General features: G+C 39.5%; 1 protein-coding gene across 8 annotated transcripts in view; it reads left to right on the top strand.

Annotated features, from left to right (window-relative positions):
• The window catches only part of TESK2 (testis associated actin remodelling kinase 2), a 156,983-nt gene that overhangs the window by 74,751 nt on the left and 66,103 nt on the right, over positions 1 to 16,129 (top strand). For 7 of the 8 annotated variants that reach the window (XM_064589251.1, XM_064589252.1, XM_064589253.1 and 4 more), the window contains one exon: positions 9,255 to 9,376. In XM_064589251.1, coding sequence (XP_064445321.1) covers positions 9,255 to 9,376 — 122 coding nt within the window. Of the gene's footprint in view, positions 1 to 6,978; positions 7,003 to 9,254; positions 9,377 to 16,129 lie in introns of those variants that run through there. The other variant, XM_064589254.1, reaches the window with a different exon arrangement.

A 16,129-nucleotide genomic window follows, 5' to 3' on the forward strand; every position in this document is an offset into this window, starting at 1 on the left:
ATAAAATTAAAAAAAAAAGAATATAAATTGAAGTTGAAAAGCCAAGTTTTCTTTTTTTTTTAAAGATTTTATTTATTTATTTGAAAGAGAGGATGAGAGAGAGAAAGAGCGAGCACGAGAGTGGAGAGGGTCAGAGGGAGAAGCAGACTCCCCGCTGAGCAGGGAGGCCGATGTGGACTCGATCCTGGGACTCCAGGATCATGACCTGAGCTGAAGACAGTTGCTTAACCAACTGAGCCACCCAGGCACCCCAAAAGCTATATTTTCTATTAGAAAAATTAGTCAAGTACACTGTGGAAGAATTGGAAAATGAAGAAAAATTTAAAAAAAAAATCACTGATATTAGTTCTACCACCAATGACAATCACTATTAACATTTGATAAACTTTTTTTTCAAGTAGGCTCCACAGCAGCATGGAGCTCAACACGGATTGAACTCATGACCCTGAGATCAAGACCTGTGCTTAGATCAAGAGTCAGACACTTAACCGATTGAGCTACCCAGGCACCCCAACATTCGATAAATTTATTCCACTTTTTGTTTTAACATAGGCTTGGATTTTTTTTCCGCACAATTAAACTTTTTTTCCACAATTAAACTGTTCTTTCTTTCTTTTTATTTTTTTAAAGGTTTTATTTATTTATTTGACACAGAGAGACACAGCAAGAGGGGGAATACAAGCAGGGGGAGTGGGAGAGGGAGAAGCAGGCTTCCCACAGAGCAGGGAGCCCGATGCAGGGACTCAATCCCAAGACCCCGGGATCATGACCTGAGCCAAAGGCAGACGCTTAACGACTGAGCCATCTGGGCGCGCCTGTTCTTTATTTCTTAATGCTAAATTTATGGGAGAAAATAAAATACATTTTTTACTTATTTCTTCCAACTTTTGGAAACTTAAAAAAATCTACAGAAAATTAAAAGAATAATACAATAAACCACCTTCACCTGGATTTACAACTTAATATTTTGCTACATTGCTTTATCTATCTGTATTTTTTTTTAATATTTTATTTATTTATTTTTTAAGTAATCTCTACACCCAACGTGGGGCTTGAACTTAAAACCCTGAGATCAAGAGTCTGATACTCTACGGACCGAGCCAGCCAGGTGCCCCTATCAGTATTTTTTTTTTTTTACAACACTTGAAAGCAAATTGCAGACATCATGACACTTTAAAATATTTTAATTTGTATCTTCTAAGAATACATTCTCCTACAAAGCCATAGTATCATTATTTATACCTTAGACAATTGACCTTAAGTCAGAAAAATAATTCCATATACAGTCCCTATTAAAAATTTTCCTATTTGCCAACAAAAGTGTTTTTTGTTTTGTTTTGTTTTTAAGTAAGCTCTACACCCAACATGGGGCTTGAACTCATGATCCTGAGATGAAGAGTTGCATGCTCTATCCACTGAGCCAGCCAAGTGCTCCAACAAAATGTTTTTTACGGCTTTTTTGGACCCAGAATCAAATAAAGGTTTCATATATTTCATTTCAGGGGTTATTATTATTTTTTAAGATTTTACTTATTTGAAAGAGAGAGAGCACAAGCAGGGGGAGTGGCAGGCAGAGGGAGAGGGAGAAGCAGGCTCCCCCATGGAGTAGGGAGCCCTGTGTGGGGCTTGATCCCAGGACCCTGGGATCATGACCTGAGTAGTTGCTTAACCGGCTGAGCCACCCAGGTGCCCCTTCAGAGGTTGTGTTTGTTAATCTCTTTTAATCTAGAATATTCCCCCACATTTTGTTTGTTTGGAGAGTAGTGTTCAGTTATCTTACAGATATTCTGGATGTGTCTAATTGTTTTCTTATGATTAGATTTGAATTAAACATTTCAGCAAGTATATTACATCAGAAGGTTGCTAATGCCAGGTGCTTCACTTTTGGTAATGCTAAATGCGACCAACCCTTGGTTAAGGTAATAGCCAGCAGATCTTTCCATTGTAAAAGTATATTTTCCCCTTTGTAATAAATAAGTAATTTTGGGAGCATTATACAAATTTGAATATTATTACTGTTTCACATAAAATTATATGCATTTTCTGTATTATGTCAAATTCACCTGATATGCCAAATTCTTATGAGCATATAGTTTCTTATTTTTATCAAAAACAATAGCTATGTATTGAATGTTTATTATGTGCCAAGCACTGTGTTAAGTAGTTTATATACATTATCTCATTCATCTAACATAACACTATTTTATCCTCCATAGCAGTTCTGTGAGACTATTACTCTTCATTTTACAACAGAAGACTTTGAAGAGAAGTCATGCTAATCAATTAAGCGTTACAGACTTGCATTCAGTCTGCTTTTCTCCAGAGCTCAAGCACTTCACCACTCTGCTATGTTCTGATTTAGAAAGTGGATTTGGGGGCGCCTGGGTGGCTCAGATGGTTAAGCGTCTGCCTTCGGCTCAGGTCATGATCTCAGGGTCCTGGGATCGAGTCCCGCATCAGGCTCCCTGCTCCTTGGGAGCCTGCTTCTCTCTCTGCCTTTCTCTCTCGCTCTCTCATGAATAAAAAAAAAAATCTTAAAAAAAAAAAAAAGAAAGTGGATTTGGAGAGATCCTGTGGTAGCATCAGATGAGTTTAAAAGTCAAGGAGAGGGCGCCTGGGTGGCTCAGTTGGTTAAGCGACTGCCTTCGGCTCAGGTCATGATCCTGGAGTCCCTGGATCGAGTCCCGCATCAGGCTCCCTGCTCAGCGGGGAGTCTGCTTCTCCCTCTGACCCTCCCCCCTCTCATGTGCTCTCTCTCATTCTCTCTCTCTCAAATAAATAAATAAAATCTTAAAAAAAAAAAAGTCAAGGAGAAATACCAATCTAATCTTCTCCTCTCTCCCTCTTTCTTTTTCTTTCTTTTCTTCCCTTCATTTATTTATTTATTTATTTTTTAAAGATTTTATTTATTTATTTGAGACAGAGAGAGAGAGAGAGCACATGAGAGGGGTGAGGGTCAGAGGGAGAAGCAGGCTCCCTGCCGAGCAGGGAGCCCGATGCGGGACTCGATCCCGGGACTCCAGGATCATGACCTGAGCCGAAAGCAGTCGCTTAACCAACTGAGCCACCCAGGCGCCCCCCTTCATTTATTTTTAATTGTGGTAAAATACATATAATAAGATTTACCATCTTAACAATATTTAGGTGTACAGTTCAGTTCGCATTGTTGTGCTTCCAGTCTCCAGAACTTGCAAAGCTGAAACTCTGTACCCAGTAAACAACTCCAAATCCCTCCCCTCCCCAAGCCTCTGGCAACCACTATTCTGCGTTATGTTTGTATAAATTTAACTACCTCAAGTAAGTGGAAGCTTACAGTATTTCTTTTTGCGACTGGCTTATTTCACTTAACATAGTATCTTCAAGGTTCATCCATATTACAGCATGTGTCAGAATTTCCTTCCTTTTTAAAGCCGAATAATAATATTCCATCATATATGTATACCACATTTTATTTATCCATTCATCTGTCAATGGACACTTGGGTTGCTTATACATTTTGGCTATTGTGAATAATCCTGTTATAAACATGGGTGTACAAATATTTTTTTGAGGCTCTGCTTTCAATTCTTTTGGGTATGTACCCAGAAGTAGAATTTTTGGATCATATGGCAATCTATTTTTAATTTTTTGAGGTCTTAATCTTTTTTTTTTTTAAGATTTTATTTATTTGCTAGAAAGAGAGAGAGCGAGAGCGAGAGCACAAGCAGGGGGAGTGGCAGACAGAGGGAGAAGCAGGCTCCGGGGTGAGCAAGGAGCCTGATGCAGGACTCAATCCCAGATCTGACCTTAGCTGAAGGCAGACACTTAACCTACTGAGCCACCCAAGTGTCCTGAGGTCTTAATCTTTATATTAATATTTTTATTTTATTTATTTATTTTTTAAAAGATCTTATTTATTTGACAGAGAGAGATGGCGAGAGCAGGAACACAAGCAGGGGGGAGTGAGAGAGGGAGAAGTAGGCTTCTCGCGGAGCGGGGAGCCCAACTCAGGGCTCGATCCTAGGACCCTGAGATCATGACCTGAGCCGAAGGCAGCTGCTTAACGACTGAGCCATCCAGGTGCCCCAGTGTTTTTATTTTTAAATTTTTGGTTGAAGTATAGTTGACCTATTAGTTTTAGATGTACAACATAGTGGTTTGACAATTATATACATTATGAAAGGCTCACCACAATAAGTGTAGTTACCATCTGTCACCATATGAAGTTACTACAATATTATTGACTATATTCCCTATGCTGTAGTTTTTTTTTTTTTTTTTAAGATTTTATTTATTTGACAGAGAGACAGTGAAAGAGGGCACACATCAAGGGCAGTGGGAGAGGGAGAGGGAGAAGCAGGCTTCCTGCAGAGCAGGGAGCCCAACTCAGGGCTCGGATCAGGACCTGAGCCAAAGGCAGCTGCTTAACGACTGAGCCACCCAAGCACCCCTGTAGTTTTTTTGTTTTTGTTTTTTAAGATTTTATTTATTTATTTATTTGACAGAGAGAGAGAGAGAGAACAAGCAGGGGGAGCAGCAGAGGGAGAGGGAGAAGCAGATTCCCTGCTGAGCAGGGAGCCTGATGCGGGGCTCGATCCCAGGACCCTGGGATCATGATGTGAGCTGAAGGCAGATGCTTAATGACTGAGCCACCCAGGCACCCCTGTAGTTTTTTTTTTTTTTTAAGATTTTATTTATTTATTTGACAGAGAGACAGAACAAGCAGGGGGAGCAGCAGAGGGAGAGGGAGAAGCAAATTCCCTGCTGAGCAGGGAGCCTGATGTGGGGCTCGATCCCAGGACCCTGGAATCATGACCTGTACCGAAGGCAGATGCTTAACCAACTGAGCCACCCAGGCGCCCCAAGGTTAATAGATATTGATAGATTTTTTTTTTTTAAGTATGGACTACAGGTGATAAAGGAAGAAAAAAGTACCATCAAATATAGAGGTCCACAAAAGATGGGGAACCTGCCTAAATGCAGGAGGATCTTCATTCCAAGTTATCAAAACTACAAAAATTAATTACCTTCAAATATACTTAGATTTTCAGAGTAAAGAGAAGGTGCATTTCTGCTTAAGTTTGTCCTCTACACATAGATCACTGTTACTATTAATAAGATTATTATTTTTTTTTTTTTAAGATTTTATTTATTTGACAGAGAGAGACACAGCGAGAGAGGGAACACAAGCAGGGGGAGTGGGAGAGGGAGAAGCAGGCTTCCCACTGAGCAGGGAGCCCCATGCGGGGCTCGATCCCAGGACCCTGAGATCATGACCTGAGCCGAAGGCAGACACTTAACAACTGAGCCACCCAGGTGCCCCTATTAATAAGATTCTTGAGAGAAATATCTTTAAATATCTTTGAAAATAAAAGTTAATGGTGTGCCTGGGAGGCTCAGTCAGTTAGGCTTCTTACTTTTGATTTCGGCTCAGGTCGTGATCTCATGGGTTGTGGGATTGAGCCCCACATCAGGCTCCATGCTCAGTGCAGTCTTCTTGTCCATCTCCTCCCGCTCCCCCCTCAAATAAATAAATAAGTAAAATCTTAAAGAAAAAGAAAAGAAAGGTTAAGATGGTGGTTGCTAGGGGAGTAAAGTGGGTGGGGTATGTGAAATAGGTAAAGGGATTAAGAGGTACAAACTTCTAGTTATAAATAAGTCAAAGGGATGAAAACTACAGTATAGGGGGGACGCCTCAGCAACTCAGTCGGTTAAGCGTCTGCCTTCGGCTCGGGTCATGATCCCAGGGTCCTGGGATTGAGCCTCATGTCTGGCTCCCTTGCTCAGTGGGGAACCTGCTTCTCCCTCTGTCTCTATTAATCTTTTGAGGTTTCACTGAAGTCCCATGAAGTTTTCGCCTAAGTGCTCATTCTATCAACATTTATATAAATACCTCTTGTGCTGTATTTGATTCTTCATTCTCTTTGTTCTCTGACTAGCCATATAGCTTATTGTTTGTCCCTTTCTAGATAGTAAACTTCAGAAAATTATGACCAAATTTTATACTGCTTTTCTGTTTGAATCCTCCCCCCAAACTCTGCCCCCCCCGAAAAAAAATAAAAGAAAAAGAAAGAAAATCACTCCTGGCCCACTGCTGCCCAAATAAATCACCTGGATAAATAAATTATTCACTGGCCCTTAGAAAGGATGTTAGAAGTTTCATTTAACTCTTTTTTTTTTTTTAAGATTTTATTTATTTGAGAGAGAGAATGAGATAGAGAGAGAGAGCATGAGATGGGGGAGGATCAGAGGGAGAAGCAAACCCCCTGCCGAGCAGAGAGCCCGATGCGGGACTCGATCCCGGGACCCCAGGATCATGACCTGAGCCGAAGGCAGTCACTTAACCAACTGAGCCACCCAGGCGCCCTCATTTAACTCTTGTTACCATTGTTTTCACTGTGCCCTTATGATGTACCAGGCCTTCCAGGCACTGCAAGACAAAGATGGATACAGTATAGATCCTGGTCTCAAGATGCTTAATAGCCTGGTGGGGATAAAGTTATAAACAGAACCATGTAACAAGTGGTATACTGGTGTTACAAATGTTTTTCTGAGGTAGTATAAAGAAGGAAACCACAAATAGTTTCTAGAGAGAATCAAGGAAGGCTTTAGAGAGGAGGGGATATTTGAGTGTGGTCTTGAAAGATAAGTAGAATTTGAGGGGCTAGAAGAAAGTATTTTATGCAGATGAAAGACAGATGGACACATTCATCATGTCCACTTGTTTAAGGAAGTGGGGTTTTTTCCTGATTGGTTTGAAATACAAGATTGTTGTTCATCCCTGAAATTCACATTGTTTTAATATCAAACTATTTTGTTAAAATCTCTGAGTGATAGTTTTCAGATGATGAAAAAAGGAGAAGAGTAACTTTCAGAATGGAGAGCACTTATTAAAACACAGATGTCTTCTGTAAATAGAGTTGGAAAACTACTGTCAGTGTGTTCTTTGTGTATAAATGTCTCTTTTAACTTATCCATGCAGGATCTGAAAAGGAAAGCCACTTCTCTTTCTTCAGTCACGAGGTACATGACAACAGAATCATTGATGCACTAGGAAGAGAGATGGGTTCCAAATCTCACTAAGTGATCTAGAAGAGAGGAGAGACAGCCAGTGTTCTGCCTGTTTTTCTGACCAGAGTTCCTGTGGCTCTCAGTGTTTTGCTTCCTCCTTTCCCTTCTGTCTGGCCACTCTGAAACATTGTTTCTTTGAATTCTAAGATAAAATGTGATGTCTGTCCTGTATTAAATATGCTAAACTTCTAGGGCTATTGTCTTTTGAAGGAATTTCTTGAGATTGAAAAGTTAAGTAGGTTGTCATTTTCTCTTGAAACTTCCACTTGGTAAATTATAACATGCTGAAAGAATACTGAAAGTCCATAGGTTGATGAAATTTTTTGCATAGCAAGTCCCTGTTGTGCAAGATCTGATATGATTTTTTTTTTTTTTAAGAGAGGGAGAGGGGCAGGAGAGGGAGAGAGAATCTGAGAATCCCAAGTGGGCTTGATCTCATGACCCTGAGATCATGACCTGAGCTGAAATCAACAGTTGGACACTTAACCAACTGAGCCACCCAGGCACCCGTGAAATGATTTTTTAAAAAAATTTTATTTGGGTGCCTGGGTGGCTCAGTCAGTTAAGCAACTGCCTTCAGCTCAGGTCATGATCCTGGAGTCCCAGAATCGAGTCCCGTTTCGGGCTCCCTGATTGGCGGGAAGTCTGCTTCTCCCTCTGACCCTTCCCCCTCTCGTGCTCTCTCTCTCTCTCAAATACAATATTTTATTTATTTATTTGTCAGAGAGAGCATGAGGAGGGGGAGTGGCAGGCAGAGGCAAAGGCAGTGGCAGGCAGCGCCTAACTGACTGAGCCGCCCAGGCACCCCTGAAATGATTTTTTTTTAACCAGAAAGTAATGAGGTCGTTGGTACTTAGTAATTTTTCTACTGCCTTATTCATAATTTCTTGGTAGCAAACCACATTTCAGTAAATAATTGAGCTTCTTTTGGGTAAGACAAAATATTTTCTCTGGTAATCTCATTTTGCTACTACTGAGGCATTTAGAGGGTGAAAACAGTTAATTTTCTTGCAAGTAAAGTATTACAGTTTTGAAACCTGTGGAGTATGCATTGAAATTATAAAACAATATATATATATTTTAAAGATTTTTATTTATTTATTTCAGAGGGAGAGAGAGAGCACAAGCAGGGGGAGTGGGCGAGGGAGAAGCAGGCTTCCTGCTGAGCAGGGAGCCCGATGTGGGGCTCGAGCCCAGGACCCTGGGATCGTGACATGAGTCGAAGGCAGACGCTTAATGGCTGAGCCACCCAGGCGCCCCTAAAACAATATTTTTACATGTAAAATAGACTGACTTCTATAGAGGATGAATGTTTTAAGAGTAGATTTTTTTTTTTAAGATTTTATTTATTTATTTGAGAGAGAGGATGAGAGGAGAGAGAGAGCACATGAGAGGGGGGAGGGTCAGAGGGAGAAGCAGACTCCCTGCTGAGCAGGGAGCCCGATGCGGGACTTGATCCCGGGACTCCAGGATCATGACCTGAGCCGAAGGCAGTCGCTTAACCAACTGAGCCACCCAGGCGCCCTTAACAGTAGATTTTCCTCTCTGTGTGTGGATAATAGTTTGAATGGTGTGGCCCATGCTTTTGTGTCTGACTTGAGTATGTTTAAATGATTATAAGATAATTTGGCTTGACTTACAATAATATTAGCTCTAAAAGTTTCACTGACTTCTTTCTATATTTAATATGCAGTGCTTTTTTTCATATATATATGTATATATATGTGTGTATATGGGGGAGATTTTGAGCATGTGGCTTTATTATCCTATAAAGATAGTTTTATAATCCCTTAAGTGTTATATAAGGCTTATGCATGTATCTTTTCTGTGCACACTTAAAATTCCACAAAGAGGACTGTTAGTGTCCTAAGACTCAGCAATATTGGCCATAAGGAACCATCCTAATAAATTTCCCCCATTTTTTTCTAAGGTATTAAAAGAAAAGATGTCATTTATTGAGGTGTAATTAACAATGTTTTTCTGGCCAGCTTGATGTGAAACAGTTTTGGTCTTGGATGGAATAAATGCATCTTCATTAATGGAAGTGAGACCCTAATGTGATCAGTTTATAGAAAAACATCCCTAATAATATCTATTTTATCTAAACTGTCACTAAAACATCTTGGCATGTTTACATGTGGAGACTTTGACCTCATATTTAACTGCTGCCCTTGAACCTCTGTTCTTGTTGTTTTATTTTCTAGGTGCGCCACCGAGCTTCTGGCCAGGTGATGGCTCTTAAGATGAACACATTGAGCAGTAACCGGGCAAACATGCTGAAAGAAGTTCAGCTCATGAATAGACTCTCCCATCCCAACATCCTTAGGTAATAATGGCTTTTCCTTCCTTCTGGGGATCAGCGAGAAAGCTTAAACATTGTTGGAGGCTTGTTAGAATAGCATGTTTAACAGCTAAAAAGAGGGATTCACAATTTCGTGCTTACTCTATCTTGCTGGGGTTTAGTGTGCTGTAGGTCTTTTTCTACATATTAAGACTTAATTTTCTGGTAATTAGCTGCATTTAATAAAGCAACTTCCTTCTGTCTCTCAGATTGCTTTACTCTTAGTAGCAGTTCGTTAGAACAGTTGTTTCTTATTAAATTAGTAATTAGTAATTTATCAAAGAGAAAAGATTTTAGTCTTTATGTGGTTATTTAATTTTCTTAATTGCTTTATGAGGAATAGTAATTAAATCAGTGAATGAAAATAAAAGTATGCCCCCAGGCTATCTACCCTTAACTTTTAGCACTTACTTGAGAAGACATAGTTTACCTATTTATTTATTCTTTAAGATTTTATTCTTTTATCTGAGAGAAAGCACGCGTGTATGCGTGTGCGAGAGAGAGAGCGTGCGTGTGCGTGCGCTGCATAAAACGGAGGGGCAGAGGAAAGGGACAAGCAAATTCCACGCTGAGCAGGGAGCCAGACATGGGGCTTGATCCCACGACCCTGAGGTCATGACCTGAGCCGAAGGCAGATGCTTAACCTACTGAGCCACCCAGGTGTCCCTAGTTTACCTTTTTAGAGTAGAATTAGTTTTATATATAATATGGTTATATAATCATCACTTTCTAGTAATCAGAATCTGAACTTTTCTCACTTGAATTATCTTGTTTTTTTTTTTTAGTGAGGTGACTGTATTTCCAAATGAAACCAATTAAGACTATTTGAGTCAATACATATTTAAGTAGGGTTTATGTGTAAGACACTTTAAAAAGTTAAAAGTGCTATTTCCTTAGGGTCATTTATTGCTAATATTTATATTGGACTAGAGAGAAACCATACAGCTTAACTAAGACTTACATGTTTGGTCAGTGATAGTAAATTATGGAGTTAGATTATACTGCTTACTTGAAACTTTCTACCTTTATACAAAATTGTTGCCTTCGTAGTCTACTACAAAAATGTTCAGTCAGTATTTTTATTATGATGACTTTCTTCCCAATGCATAAATCAGATTAGCACATTTTTTTGAGCATTTAATATAAGCCTGGTGATTTGTCAGATACCAGAAAGGTATAAAGACATATATAAAATGGAATGTCTGCTAGTAAGAAGGAGTTTGCACTCTTAACTGGGGATCTGGGACTTACATACATGAAAAGAGAACTGATAAAATCAGCTAAGACCCTACCACTTGGGTAGAATAAACTCTATGAGCTATAAAATTTCAAAGGAGTAAGAGATTACATTAGCTTGGCAGAGTCAGGGAAGCTTTTTTGGAGGAGGTTGACTTGAACTAGAACTTGAATTTTATTTTATTTTTTAAAGATTTTATGTATTTATTTGAGAGAGTGAGAGAAAGAGCAGGAGCAGGGGGAGGAGCAGAGGAAGAGGGAGAAGCAGACTCCCCATTGAGCAGGGAGCTCCATGTGGGGCTTGATCCCAGGACCCTGAGATTATGACCTGAGCTGAAGGCAACACTTAACCAACTGAGCCGCTCAGGTGCCCCATAACTTGAATTTTAATAGGGTTTTAGAAGAGAGGGAAGGAAGTCTGAAAAAAAAGAAGCAAAACAGTAATAAAGCACCGAGGTAAAAGTGCAAAGCTTTTTGAGGAATCAGTGAATAAAAACCCATTTGGCTAATAATAGTAATGAGAAAACCACCATTTATTGAAGGCTTGTATGCTGGATCTTTACCTATTTAAAGATTTAATCTTGGGGCGCCTGTGTGGCTCAGTTGGTTAAGCGTCTGCCTTCGGCTCAGGTCATGATACCAGGGTCCTGGGATCAAGCCCCACATGGAGCTCCCTGCTCAATGGGGAGTCTACTTCTCCCTCTTCCTCTGCCCCTCCTCCTGCTCCTGCTCTTTCTCTCTCTCAAATGAATAAATAAAATCTTAAAGAGATTTTTAAAAAGATTTTAATCTTCATAACTAATCACCATTGAAGGAACTGAGGCTAAGAGATTATGTGTTGGTCAAGATATGTGACTCTGAGGTCTGGGCTCTTTCTACCATGCTTCTCCTAGAAGAACTGAGGATTTGATAGCATAGTATTGGTAGATAAAGGTGGAAACGTAATGCAGTTATGCAGGAATGGCTTTCATAAAGCCAAAAAGAGTATATTTTATGCTCTGTGTATTGGATTCTGAGCAGGGACTAGCATGATAGTGGGTAACGGATGGAAAATGCAGGTTTAATCTTGGGAGTTTCATGGCTAAGAGATCAGTTAGGGGGCCTCTATAATGTTTGAGAATGAGATGGATGAGTCTTGATTTGATATTCTGCTTAAGAATTTTTAAGCTGGGCGCCTGGGTGGCTCAGTTGTTAAGCATCTGCCTTCAGCTGGGGTCATGATCTCAGGGTCCTGGGATCGAGTCCCGCATCGGGCTCCCTGCTCTGCGGGAAGCCTGCTTCTCCCTCTCCCACTCCCCCTGCTTGTGTTCCTGCTCTCGCTGTGTCTCTCTCTGTCAAAAAAATAAATAAAATCTTAAAAAAAAAAAAAAAGAATTTTTAAGCTGATTGTATTTTCATCTTGCTTAAAAATAATATTTTTATTATTTTTGATATTTTTATAAAAGTGATACATATTCATTGTGGAACATTTAGAAAACAGAGTTAACAAAATAAGAGACTAAATAAGAAAACTAAAATTGCCCTTTATCTCAGTGCAGAGGGATCAAACTATCAGTAACATTTGATATATTTCTTGACAGTCTTTTTTATTTCACTATTTTTCTTACTCTCTTTACCATGAACTTGACTGGTGAATACATGAGAAGGATGACTTTAAATAAATTTTATTCTTTCACGGCAAAAATTCTAAATACAGTTTTTATGTAATGGAAGTGGAATAGTATAGTATAATGGTTAAAAATGAAGGCTCTAGGGGCACCTCAGTGGCTCAGTTGGTTAAGCGTCTGACTTTAGCTCAGGTCATGATTTCAGGGTCCTGGGATTGAGCCCTGGAGTCCAGGAGTCCAGCTCTGCAGTTCTGCACTCAGTGGGGAGTCTGCTTCTCCTGCTCCCTCTGCCCCGCCTCATGCACACGCATTCTCTCTCTCAAATAAATAAATAAATAAATAAATAAAATCTTAAAAAAAAAAAATGAAGGCTCTAGATTCTAGATCAAGCTGCCTGTATTCAAATCCTGGATCTTGGGCAAGTTACTTAACCTGTCTGAGTCTTAGTTTTCCCATCTATAAAATGAGAGTAATGATAGTAAATACATCATAGAGTCGTTATTGAGGGTTAATTAAATTAGTACATATAAAACACCTAGTATAGTATCTGGCTTATGTGAAGTGCCCAGTAAATGTTAGCTACTATTATTAGTTTCTTTTTCTCTGGCTAGGTTTTTTTTTTTTATGGCCCATGGAAACCTGTCTTTTGTCACCAACCATTTGTCGAGTGCTGCTGTTTTTAATACATTCAAAGGTTTTCTGCTTGAGTGATTTGTTGAATAGAACTTTCTGCAGTGATGGGAATGTTCTTTATCTGTGCTGTCCAATAGCCACACGTGGCTAATGAGCATTGAAATGTGGCTAGTTGGAACAAGGAACTGAAGTTTTTTATTTGATTAAACTCCCACATGAAGCTACTGGCTACTATACTGGAAAATACTGGGCTAGAGTCCCTCTAGGTCTTTGCTCTTGTTTTGCTTAATATATATGTCCAGCCTAGAAACATGGTGTGATAAAACCAGTATTACCATTCCTATTCTGATGTCCCTTTGATCTATTAACTTAGCCTATCTCTTTTTGGTTTCACTACTCAGGAATGACATACCCCTCCCTTTTAACTTTCAACAAGTATTTTTCTTTGCTTTCAGCTAAGTTTTCTGATATATAAAAGTGTTAACGCTGTCTTCATCTTGGCAGTAAGCCAGCAAATGAGATACTGCATAAAAGCCTATGGATCTGTTATAATCCACAGAAAGTACATAGTACATGAAAATTATTATAATTATTGTTAATAATTGGTTGGTTTGCACTGTGATGATGACTCTTTGTTCTGCATAAACCGTCTGTCTCAAATATACTGTGGTTAAAAGCCTGGAGATGACTTTTTAAAAAGAAGCTTCTAAATTCTACCTCTGAAACTAATAATATGGTATATGTTAATTAAATTGAATTTAAATAAAAAATTAATCTAAAAAAGCTTCTAACTGTTCATATCTTTCATGTCTTTGTGTCTTCAGTTTTATTGTATGTGTTGAACACAACAAAAGGAAATTATCCTACCAGTGGCCTAGAGGAAGCAGTCTTCTTGGCTCTCATTATTCAGAGGAGTACTAACTATAGCAGTAAAAACATTTATTATACTTCCTTAGGAGACCTTAAATATGAAACTAAGCATGACTGTGTTCCAGTCTCAAAATACTTAGAATTTTTATTTCATATATGCTTTGTGGTCTTAGAAATTTACTATTAATACTTTATGTTTCTGTAATTAAAATTTTTTTGTTACTACAAAAAAGGCTAGTCTGCTTTCAAGCTGTGACAAAGGCTCTCCTTTATAGGTACAGAAGCTGGGGCAGAAATATGAACCAAGATTTTCCCTCAAATTGAGATTATTAGATTTAAATTGGGAAAAATCCTTCTCTCAGAACCCTAGGTTTTTCATAGACATGCCTCCTTAGAGGCTGACCCCGGGGGGGCAGGGGTATTGCTGAGCGGAGGAGGCTTTTGGTTCCCCACTCTGCTTCAGCCAGCCAGAGCAGCTCTACTTTTTATCTGTTTTATGTTAAACTTCTGTGTAAGAATTTTGAAGAAAGGGTCTCCTGCTTGAAAACAAAGACTGGGTGGAAAATCACTGCATTGGTGATTTGGAAAGTCTACTTGGGAAAGATGGCTATCTGCATGACCTGCCAGATGGTAGGCATCTAATCCTCTGGGCATGCTTTGGTCCTCTCCTGGCACAGCTGTTTTGTGCCCAGCAGGAGTTAGTGAGCTGAACTTTTGCAGTTTTATTTCTCTTTTCTTGACCCCAACCTCCCTACTTCCTCTTTTTCCTTTTATCTTTCTCCCTCCTAAGATTTCTAGTTGGAAGGAAAAGGATGGGCCTGGTAAGTCATAGAGGGAGTAGGTGTGTATATTTTGTTTGTGTATATGTTTTTTTTTTTTAATACATGGATACGGTTAAGATTGGTTCTGTTATCATCAGTTGCTCTAAGTTATCAGTTAAAACAAGGAACAATAAAGTACTTTGTTGACTGCATGGACTGATCGTTTGGGCCTCTTGTGAATAAGGTTGTTTATGCCAGGAAGTCTTATGCTCAAGATTTGTAATCCAATTCCATGCCCTGCTCACTTCCACTCCCCAATGGTCTTTCTGAGGGACCTGCACCAAGATTCATTCTCATACCTCTTTGTTATTCTTCATGCCATGAGAAATTTAATATTTCTTTTAGATTCCTTGTTCATATTCTCATGCTTCCTTTTTTTTAGGCTACATTCTGAATTTATTTTCCTGTCTACTAACTTTTGTTCAGAATTGTTTTAGCTCCCCTTTAAAAGCCATTTGTGACAATGTGGTTGCCATTTTGTTAAAATGGAGAATATGCTTTCAATTCACCAAATATTTACTTGGAACTACTCAGTCCAGGCCTGTGCTGCAATGTCATGGTGAATAAAAGGGAGGTAGAACACTGTTGTCTCCCAGTCTCCTTGGGAAATAAATTGTACATCTAGGAAACAGACTAGTATCAGCTAATACTATGAGGGGTGCCTGGATGGCTCAGTTGTTAGGCGTCTGCCTTTGGCTTGGGTCATGATCCCAGGGTCCTGGGGTCAAGCCCCGCATCGGGCTCCCTGCTCATCGGGAAGCATGCTGCTTCTCCTCCCACTCCCCCTGCTTGTGTTCCCTCTCTCGCTGTCTTTCTCTGTCAAATAAATAAATAAAATCTTTAAAAAATATAATACTGGGTGCCTGGGTGGCTCAGTTGGTTAAGCGACTGCCTTCAGCTCAGGTCATGATCCTGGAGTCCCAGGATCGAGTCCCTCATCGGGCTCCCTGCTCGGCAGGGAGTCTGCTTCTTCCTCTGACCCTCCCCCCTCTCATGAGCTCTCTCTCTCTCAAATAAATAAATAAAATCTTAAAAAAAAATAAAAAATAAAAAAATAAAAAATATAATACTATGAGGATATGGCAGGATGTTTTCCCAGTCTCAGCTGTTAAGATAGCTATCTTTCCAATTACCATTCTGAAAATCCTGAAGCCATCTTTAGTTATTCCTATTCCTTTCTTTTAAAGATTTTATTTATTTATTTATTTGAGACAGAGAGAGAGAGAGGGGCAGAAGCAGGCTCCCCGCTGAGCAGGGAACCCAATGCAGGGCTCGATGCAGGGCTTGATCCCAGGCCCTGGGATCATGACCTGAGCCAAAGGCAGCAGTTTAACTGACTGAGTCATCCAGGGACCCCTACTTATTCCTTTTATTCCTTGCTTCTAATCAGAAGATAAGCGCTTGATTCTAAATCTTCAAAGACTTTTGCATCTGTTCTTTCCTTTATACATTTGTTGGTTCAGCCCTCTTGAATTTTGCCTGGAGTGAATTATTTTCCCTATCTTTTTGCCCCCCTTGTCTCTCTTCCTGATACACAGCTCTAATTGTGTAGTTTATTTCTTGTAAACCTT

Source organism: Mirounga angustirostris, unplaced genomic scaffold (genome assembly GCF_029215605.1).
Source record: "Mirounga angustirostris isolate CCGP_5_RB_7025 unplaced genomic scaffold, mMirAng1.0.hap1 SCAF_4, whole genome shotgun sequence".
NCBI classification, from domain to species: Eukaryota; Metazoa; Chordata; class Mammalia; order Carnivora; family Phocidae; genus Mirounga; species Mirounga angustirostris.